At 67.0% G+C, this 9,195-nt stretch overlaps 2 protein-coding genes across 3 annotated transcripts in view; both read left to right on the top strand.

The window, feature by feature from the left end:
* LOC130145526 (cytochrome P450 11B, mitochondrial-like) overlaps window positions 1–1,929 on the top strand; it is a 13,052-nt gene extending 11,123 nt beyond the window's left edge. The window contains 1 exon segment of the mRNA XM_056330397.1: window positions 1,628–1,929. Within this exon segment, the coding sequence (XP_056186372.1) occupies window positions 1,628–1,929 (302 nt within the window).
* Window positions 1,930–1,958: 29 nt separating this feature from the next.
* On the top strand, window positions 1,959–7,888 carry DGAT1 (diacylglycerol O-acyltransferase 1). 2 transcript variants are annotated; one of them, XM_056333261.1, is made up of 17 exons: window positions 1,959–2,093; window positions 3,307–3,394; window positions 3,856–3,896; window positions 4,140–4,225; window positions 4,357–4,409; window positions 4,491–4,596; window positions 4,680–4,817; window positions 4,895–4,969; window positions 5,091–5,194; window positions 5,516–5,554; window positions 5,791–5,832; window positions 6,028–6,072; window positions 6,162–6,274; window positions 6,424–6,489; window positions 6,629–6,716; window positions 6,836–6,898; window positions 7,087–7,888. In XM_056333261.1, exons 1-17 carry the CDS (start codon window positions 1,966–1,968, stop codon window positions 7,231–7,233), a joined length of 1,422 nt encoding a protein of 473 aa, XP_056189236.1. In that variant the 5' UTR covers window positions 1,959–1,965; the 3' UTR covers window positions 7,234–7,888. The 2 variants fall into 2 exon arrangements, with proteins under 2 accessions (XP_056189236.1, XP_056189237.1); XM_056333262.1 differs by having other exon boundaries at window positions 4,898–4,969.
* Window positions 7,889–9,195: the final 1,307 nt, after the last annotated feature.

Here is a 9,195-nt window from a genome sequence, read left to right on the forward strand (position 1 = left end):
ACGGCACGGCATGGCATCGCATGGCGCCATTGGCATGGCATAGCACGGCACGGCATGGTTGGCACGGCACAGCATGGCACTGTAATGGCCCAGGTGATCAGCTGGCACGGCACGTGGTTGGTATGGCACGGCGTGGCACAGCATGGCATTACTGGTATGACATGGCAAAGCATGGCATACCCTACATGGCATGGCACGGTTGGCATGGCACAGCACAGCAATGGCCAGTGTGGCACAGCATGGCATGACAATGGCCCATGGGGCCCAGTACAGCATGGCCAGCATGGCATAGATGGCACAGTATGGCATAGCATGGCACTGTGATGGCCTGCATGGCATGGCACAGCACGGTGTGGCATGACAGAGCACAGCATGGTTGGTGCGGCATGGCATGGGTGGTGTGGCATGGCACAGCACAGCATACATGGCACAGCATAGCAGAGATGGCACGGCACAGCGCACATGGCACAGAACGGCGTACATGGCACAGCATGGCTCACATGGTATGGCACGGCACAGCGCACATGGCACAGAACGGCGTACATGGCACAGCATGGCTCACATGGTATGGCACGGCACAGCGCACATGGCACAGAACGGCGTACATGGCACAGCATGGCTCACATGGTATGGCACGGCACAGCGCACATGGCACAGATTGGCGTACATGGCACAGCATGGCTCACATGGTATGGCACGGCACAGCGCACATGGCACAGCACGCGTGGCATGGCACGGCACACATGGCACGCATGGCATGGCACAGCACAGCATGGAATACATGGCACAGCACGAGCTTTGCCAGGACCATGCATCCCCCCTGACCCCCCCCCCCACTCCCCCCCCCAGGTCCCCCTGACACCTGCACCCCATGTCCTCCCCGCACCCCCCCACCCCCCACTGCAGCCCACCCACCCCCCCACCAGCCCCCCATTGCACACTGCCTCAACGTCCCCCATATCCTCCCTGCACCCCACACGGCCCCCCCCTCACCCCCCAGTCTCCCATCAGACTCCCCCCCCATTACACCTCCATCCCACTGCCCCCCATTACAGCCCCATATGCCCCCCCCATTGCCCCCACAGCCAACCCCCCAGCTCCCTGTTACACCCCCGCCCCTGGGACCCCCCATTACAGCCCCCTCATACACCCCCTGTTGCCCCCCCCCCCGGGGCCCCCCACCCCTGCATAACCCCCCCTCGTCCCCCACCCTATCGCCCCCCCTTATACCCACCCTGCACCTCCCAAGACCCTGCCCTGCCCCCCCCCGCTCCCCATTGCCTCCCCCCCCCATGGTCCCCCCCATTGCACCCCCTGCCCCCCCCCATATCGCCCTTGCACCCCCGACGGCTCCCCTTCACCTCCACCCTGTTGGCCCCCCCATGGCCCCCCCATCACACCTCCCATTGCACCGCCCCCCCATACCCCCCCGGAACCCCCCATGGCCCCCTCTCGCCCCACCCTCGGCTCCCCATTGCACCCCTATTACACCGCCCCCCCCCATTACACCGCCCCCCCTTGGTCCCCCCATACCCTCACCGCACCCCCCCATGGCCCCCCCCCTCGCTCCCCCCGGCTCCCCATTACCGCCCCCCCCGACGTCCACTCGCCCCCCCCCCGACCCCAGCCCCCCATACCTCCCCGGTCCCCCCGCCGGGCCCCCCCTCACCGTCGCCCCCCCCGCGCTCCGCCCGCCGCCCCCCGCTCGCCCGCCGGCCGCCGCTCATCGCCGCGCTGCGCCCGCCCTCATCGCTCCGCCCTTCCATTGGCCAGCACCGCCCCGCCCCGCTTTTCCATTGGTCTTCTCCGCCGCCCATCACGCGAGCCGGCGGCGGGGAGTGGCAGCGCGGGGGCCGCTGGGGGTTGCGGTCCGGCGCCGCCATTGGCCGGGCGGGCGGCGGGGGCGGGACCGTTGCCAGGGTTACATAGGGCGGGCGGGCGGACGGGGGGCGCTGCGGCCCGGCCATGGGCGACCGCGGCGCGCTGGTGGGGGGGGCCCGGCGGCGGCGCGGGGGGGGCTCGGCGGCGCGGTCCGGACCCGCTCCCGCTCCGGGCGACGGCGGCGGCTGCGATGACCCCGGTGGAGACTTCAGGTAACGGCCCCGCGGCCGGGCCCACCCGTCCTCTGCCGGGCCTCCTCCCGCCCGGGGTCCCGGCCCTCCGCCCCCCGGGCCCTGCCCGGTGACAAACCCCCCCCCACCACCTCATCCCCGGTCCTGGTGCTCCGGTCCCTTGCGCCTCTCCTCTCCCCTCCCCGGCCCGTTCGCCGGTGCTGGCCCGTTCCCTGGTGCCGGCCCGTTCCCCGGTGCTACCCCCCTTCCTCTTGCCGTCGTCGTTGTTCCCGGTTCCCCCCCGTGGCCCGGGGTCACGGCGGCCGCTGGTTCCCGGTGCCCCCTGCCCCTCCCCCCCCCCCGTGCCCCCTCTCCGGGCGGAACACCCCTCCCCCCCCCCCCCGTCGGTGTCTCCGGGACCCTCGTGTGCTGCCCCCAGCCCCCACCACGCCGTGTCCTGGTGCCTGGGAGCGACGTCCCCGGCCGGTCCCCGCCGCTCCCGCTTGCTCTTGCCCCGGTTGCTCTTGCGACACGGCGGGCCACCCCCCGCCCCCCCGGGCCGGGGAAGGGGTCCGGCAGCGGGGAGCCCCTGGCCGTGAGCCCCCTGTCCCGCTCTGCAGGGGTGGGGGGGCTCCCCGGAGGCCTGATCTTAACCGGCCTCCCCTGGCCGGGGGTGGGTTTCATCCCCGTGGACCCCAGCCCAGGTGACCCGTAACCCCCAGGCCCCCACCCCCCCCAGCGTGGGGGTCCCACTCCCCCCGGAAGGGGCTGGGGGGACTGGGGTGAGCTTGCCTGCCCACTGCCTGCGCTGACATCCCCCCCAGCCGCTCTTTTGGGTGGGTGGGGGAGCAGGATCGGTCCCTGATGCTTCTGCCCTCGCCTCTAATCTTATCAGGGACGGGAGGGGGGGGCACGGCGCCGTGGGACTCTGGACCCGGCACAGGAGCCACCTGCACCACACCTGGCACTGCCTGAGCCTCCCCGGGCACCCCTGCCCCCGGGGAACTGTGTCCCCAAGCACTGGGAGGCCCTCTGCGCCCCCCTCCTGCCTGCCCCCCCTCCCCAGGACTGCCGGACTGCCTGCCTGCCCCTACCCCAGCCTGCAGCGAAACTCACACCTTCTGCTGCTGGGGTTCCCGGGGTGACTCTGGTGCGGGGTGTGTGTGTGTATCCCCTCGACACTGACTCCTTACCCTGTGTCCCCACCCTCGACACTGACCCCCTGCCCTGTCCCACCTCCCGGCCTTATCCACAGGTGTCACAAGGTGCAGGAATCTCTGCTGAGCTCGGCCAGTGGCTACAGCAACTACCGGGGCATCCTCAACTGGTGTGTGGTGATGCTGGTGAGTCGGGGACCCCCCCATGCTGGTGCGGAACCCCACTGGGAACAGCGCTTCCTTGGCTAATCCCCCAGTGTGGCTTTAATTTAATTAGCGGGTGAAAGTGAGCAGAAGGGACTTGGCACAGCGATTAAAGCCACTGACAGCACCCGGTGCCGCGGTGCTGGTGGCTGTGCCGTGCTGCTGGCCCGCTGTGGCTATCACCCAGCCTCTGGGTGTGAAGCCCCCGGCTGGCCGCAGTTGCATGGCCCCTGACTAGGGCAGCCCTATCGGTGCTGGTGAGTGACTCACCGTGCTGTGTGCCGCAACCCTTGCACAGACTCGTGGCACTGGTGACGCAAGAGCGTCCCTGAGCCGCCCTGGAGCCCAGGGTGCGGGGCTGGCAGCCGGGTGCCCCCAGGGAGGTGGGGGCTGACTCTCCCCTCCCTGCTGTTGCCTCACCCAGCATCTCCTTCCTCTTCCAGGTCTTGAGCAATGCTCGGCTCTTCCTGGAAAACCTCATCAAGTGAGTGGGGGGGTTCTGGGGGGGAGGGTGGCATGGGGCTGGCCATTATTGCTGGCACCCGGGGCTAGGGCTGTCCCAGATCCCTGGGATCCAGCTGGAGGGATCCTTGGGGTCACTGGGGATTCGGGGGGAGCAGGGACTCCCATGGGGAGCCAGGAGTGGCCCCATAGGGTGGGTCCTGTGGGGGGGCCCCATCGGGCTTCAGGGGCTGGAGCCAGCTGCTCAAGCGCCCTATCCACACAGGTACGGGATCCTGGTGGACCCCATCCAGGTGGTCTCCCTCTTCCTCAAAGACCCCTACAGCTGGCCCTCCCTCTGCCTGGTCATTGGTGAGTGCCACCTGACACCCGCCCCAAGCCAGCGGGTCTGGCTGGGGTGGTGCTGGTGAAGCCCATCGCCCTGGATCAGGGCTGTTGGGGTGCAGTCCTGACAGCTCATAACACCTTCCTCCTCACTGCAGTAGCCAACGTCTTTGTGGTGGTGGCCCTGGCCCTGGAGAGACGGCTGGCTGCGGTGAGCCCCAGGGGGGTGCTGGGTGCCCCTTCCCTGTGCCTGCGGGGTCTGGCTCCCCCATCTCACAACTCCCTCCTGCAGGGCTCCCTCTCGGAGGGCACAGGGACTGCCCTGCATGCCCTCAACCTCCTGGCCATCCTCTGCTTCCCTGCTGGCGTTGTACTCATGGTCACCTCTATCACCCCAGGTGAGGGGGGCTGGGAGCCTGGCTCACCCCATGCTGGTGCAGCGGGGACACACACTCTCTCACCACCTCCCCTCTCCCTGCAGTGGGAGCAGTCTTCGCCCTGGCCATCTACACTGTCATCTTCCTCAAGCTCTTCTCCTTCAGGGATGTCAATAAGTGGTGTAGGGAGAGGAGGGAGGTGAAAACAGCACCCCTGGGCCCTGGGGACAGCACTGCCACAGGTACAGCACCGGCGTGGGAGGGGACACAGCGCTTATCCTGCCTTGGGGGTGCTCACAGTTCCCTTCACCTCTCCCAGCAGCAGGGGCCCGGAAAGCCAACGGGGAGGTGGGGAAGAGTGGGGTCACCTACCCGGCCAACCTCACCTACAGAAGTAAGTGCCACCTGTGGACCTGGGAGTAGGGGTTCCTAGACCCACTCAGGGGGGACCCAGACCCCCGGGGGGACCCCTGGGTGTGCTTGGCTGCTCGCCCCCATGTGCCCCCTCCTCGTAGATCTCTACTACTTTCTCTTTGCGCCCACCCTGTGCTACGAGTTGAACTTTCCCCGCTCCCCCCGTGTCCGCAAGCGCTTCCTTCTCCGGCGCCTCTTTGAGATGGTGAGAGCTTGTGGGGGGCGGCTGGGGGGAGGTCTTGCAGAGGTTGGGGTTGTGCCGGGGGGGTGGGGGGGGGTGGGTTTGGGGGTGTCTGCTGAGGGGTGGGGCTCAAGGCTGGGGGGACTCTGCCCTCTGCTTCCACAGGAAAGGCAGCAGGACCGGGGAGGGGTTCCCTGAGGTGGGGGAGGATGATGGAAGGGGGATCCCCCCAGGGAGGAGGGATGATGAGGGGGGTACACCAAGGGAGGGGGGGATGATGGGGGTGGGGGTGTCTGAGATGGGGGGCCAGGGGTTGCTTGCTCCATCGCTGCCTCTGTCTTCCAGCTCTTCTTCATCCAGCTGCTGGTGGGGCTGATCCAGCAGGTACGGGGTTGGGGAGTGGAGGGGGTTGCGGGGGGTGGGGAGCTTCACTCTGAGCATTTTCCCTGGGGGGTTGGTGGGGGCTGAGCTGGACCCCCTGCTCCCTTCTTGCTGCCCATTCAGGGGAGCTCTGCCCCCCTGTATCTGCGAGGTCTGCCAGCACAGGGGGGCTGCCCCCCCCTTCCCGGGGGCCCCCTCCCTCCCCAGGGGCCGGGCTGCAGTAGCTGTTCCCGTTTCAGTGGATGGTGCCCACGATCCAGAACTCCATGAAGCCCTTTCGGGTGAGTGATGAGGGGTCCCCCCACCACAGGACCTGGTGATTGTGGGGGAGGGGCAGAGGCTGTGGCTCCCCCCTGGCTCCAGGATCTGGCGAAGCCACTACCCCAGCCCCTCCCCCCCCTCTGCTCCCTGCCCTCTTTCCGGACTGGCACGGGGGCTGTAGGACAGGGGTGATGGGAGCTGATGGTGCTTTGCAGGACATGGATTATTCCCGGATCATCGAGCGGCTCCTGAAGCTGGCTGTGAGTACCCCTGCTACCCTCAGTCCCCTTGCCTGGGGGGACACGGACACAGCCAGCACCCCCCTCACGGCCTCCGTCTCCCCCACCAGGTCCCCAACCACCTTATCTGGCTCATCTTCTTCTACTGGTTCTTCCACTCTTGCCTGAATGTGGTGGCTGAAGTGATGCAGTTTGGGGACCGGGAATTTTACAGGGACTGGTGGTGAGTAGTGGGGGAGACAGCGCTGTCCCCTCATCCCCTCCTGTCCCTGAGCAGGGTCATTTTGGGGTGGGGTGTGTGTGTGCACACTGGAGGCAGAGTGGGGACATGGCAGCTCCCCCCGGGCCACGGCTCACTGCTTCTCTCCCCAGGAACTCTGAGTCGGTGACCTATTTCTGGCAGAACTGGAACATCCCAGTGCACAAGTGGTGTCTCAGGTGCGTGGGGGTGGCAGGAGGGGACTGTCCCATGTCAGTCCGTGTCGTCATGTGTCCCCCCTCCCCCCAGCCCCTCTGGGATGAGGACGGGGGCTATGATGCTGCTGGGGCTCTGCGCTAACAGACCGCTGCTCCTCAGGCACTTCTACAAGCCCTTGCTGAAGTGGGGGGCCAGCAAGTGGGCAGCCCAGACGGCTGTTTTCCTGGCGTCTGCCTTCTTCCACGAGGTCAGTGCTCCCTCTGGCTCTGCGGGGGCTGCCTGCCCCCCCCCCCCCCCCCCCATCACCCTGCCTGCAGCTCCGAGAGCTCCTGACCTGGGGCCGCAGCTGAACTCACGTCTCCCCAGTACTTGGTGAGCGTCCCCCTGAAGATGTTCCGGCTCTGGGCGTTCATGGGGATGGCAGCTCAGGTGAGCGGAGCCCCTGCTCGCTTCCCTGGGCCCAGGGCAGCACCCCTGCATTCCCTGGGATGGGGGGGGGGGGGGGGGGCAGTGGCCTCGGCAGGAGGGGAGTGGGCTACTGAGGCTGAGCCCCGTTAGCTGGGGCACATCCCAGGCTGCCCACCAGGCATGGGGTGACGCTGCTCCATCACTTCCAGATCCCACTGGCCTGGTTCGTCTCCAAGTTCCTCAGGGGTAACTACGGGAACGCGGCAGTCTGGATGTCCCTGATCATCGGGCAACCCATCGCTGTCCTCATGTACGTGCACGATTACTACGTGCTCAACTATGAAGGCAACCAGTGAGGCGGGGGCCGCCCCCCGTGCTGCCCCACGGTGCAGGGGGCACACCGTCCCCCAGACCCTGCCAGCACCCGGGTGCCACCGCTGTGGGTGGCTGCCTTGCACCTTCTTCTGTGTGTAGGGAGTAGCCCGGCAGGCGTTACTGTCCTTGTGATTTGAATGTTGGATCAATGCAATAGCCCCCGGGGGGGACAGGACCCCCACTCTGCCCTGGGGACGGTGTGGCCAGGGCAGGGGGGAGGCAGGAGCTGAGTCCACCCAGCCCCCAGCTGTTCTGGGGCATGGCTGCTCCTCAGCCCCCAGCTTTAAGCAGAGCCTCCTCTGCGTTAAGGCACTTTAAAGGACTGGCCCTGGCCTGTAACTGTCCCCCGGGTCCCTGTCACACTCCCTCGGGGGGCTCTTGTCCTGGCCCTGGTGCCACCAGAGGCTCTGGGTCCCGTGCACAATCCCTGCCTGGAGCTCAGTGGCACGGCGCCAGCTGTCAGCCCTGCCTGCTCCGTCCTTGGGCCTCTGCCCATGGCCCTGCCCTCTCCTTGGAGCAGGGCTTCGGGCCCTGCTGCTGCCTCCTGGCCTTGCTCTGGGCTCACTCAGCCCCTTTTTAACCCTTCCAGATTGTATCTGTCAAATACTGAGTGATTAAAGTGTCTTTTTTTTTTTTCTTTTTTTTTTTTTTTTTTTCTCCCCCGCCCTCTCCAAGCCTCATTCCTCTCTCTCCTGGTATATACCCCAGGCACTGCCCATGATTTCCCCCAGTTTCTGTCCTAGCCCCTGACATGGGGGGCTGGAGAAGCCAGTTTGGAGTGGGGAAGCAGCTGGGACAGACTGGGCATGCTGCAGGGAGCAATGGTTACCACCCTGGGGCTGAAACCCCCCCCCCAGACCCCCTGTATCCCAGTTGAAGTGGGAGATGGAGCTCTGTGGCCCTGGAGTTCTGCTGCAGGGCTGAGGGTGCAGCTGGGGGTGACTTCAGCAGCACACACCCCCAGCTGCCACCTTGGCCCCGGAAGGGTCCCTGGTTGCTCTCAGAAGGGGTAACACAACAAGGGGGGGGCAGCATGTGCCACCAGCAGCATCCCAGTGCACCACTGGGAGCAAGGGGCCTGAGGTTCACCCTGCAGGAGGATTCCTAGCCCTGGAAGCTCCTGCCCTCACCGGTCAGAGCAGGATTGGGGTGGGAAGGACCTTTGAAGGTCACCTAGTCCCCCTGCTACAGGCAGGGACACCTCCCAGCAGACCAGGTTGCTCCCAGCCCCGTCCAGCCTGGCCTTGAGCTCCCAGGGATGGGGCACCCACAGCTGCTCTGGGCAGCCTGTGCCAGCACCTCGCTGCCCTCAGCGTAACAAATTTCTTCCTTGTGTCCACCCTACATCTCCCCCTTTCAGTTCAAAGCCGTCCCCCAGGTCCTGTTGCCCCAGGCCCTGCTAAAAAGCCCGTCCCCACCTTCCTACAGCCCCTGTAGGCACCGAGTGGCCGCAGCCAGGTCTCCCCGCAGCCTCCTCTGCTCCGGGCTGAGCCCCCCCAGCTCTCCCAGCCTTTCTCCGCAGCAGAGGGCTTCCAGCCCTCGGACCAGCTCCGTGTCCCTCCCCCGGCCCCGCTCCAGCAGGTCCCTGCCTGGCTTGTGCTGGGGACCCCCGAGCTGGGCGCAGTGCTGCGGGGGGTCTCCCCAGAGCGGAGCAGAGGGGCAGAATCCCCTCCCTCGCCCTGCCGGCCACGCTGCTCGGGGTGCAGCCCAGGAGGCGGCTGGGTTTCTGGGCTGCCAGCACATGTTGCCAGCTTCTGCCCCACATGTCCCTCCCTGCCTGTGTTGGCACAGCTGGTACGGCCCTGACTGCACCTCACAAGGCTGAAAAGGCTCCGAGCCTGTGAGGAAGCGCAGGCCCCCAGGGCAGGCCTGCTGCACAGCCACCACGCTGCTGCCCCCTCCCCATGACACGCGTGTGCCGAAGCCCTGTCGGTGCTGCACGC

The sequence above is a fragment of the Falco biarmicus genome, chromosome 3 (assembly GCF_023638135.1).
Source record: "Falco biarmicus isolate bFalBia1 chromosome 3, bFalBia1.pri, whole genome shotgun sequence".
NCBI classification, from domain to species: domain Eukaryota; kingdom Metazoa; phylum Chordata; class Aves; order Falconiformes; family Falconidae; genus Falco; species Falco biarmicus.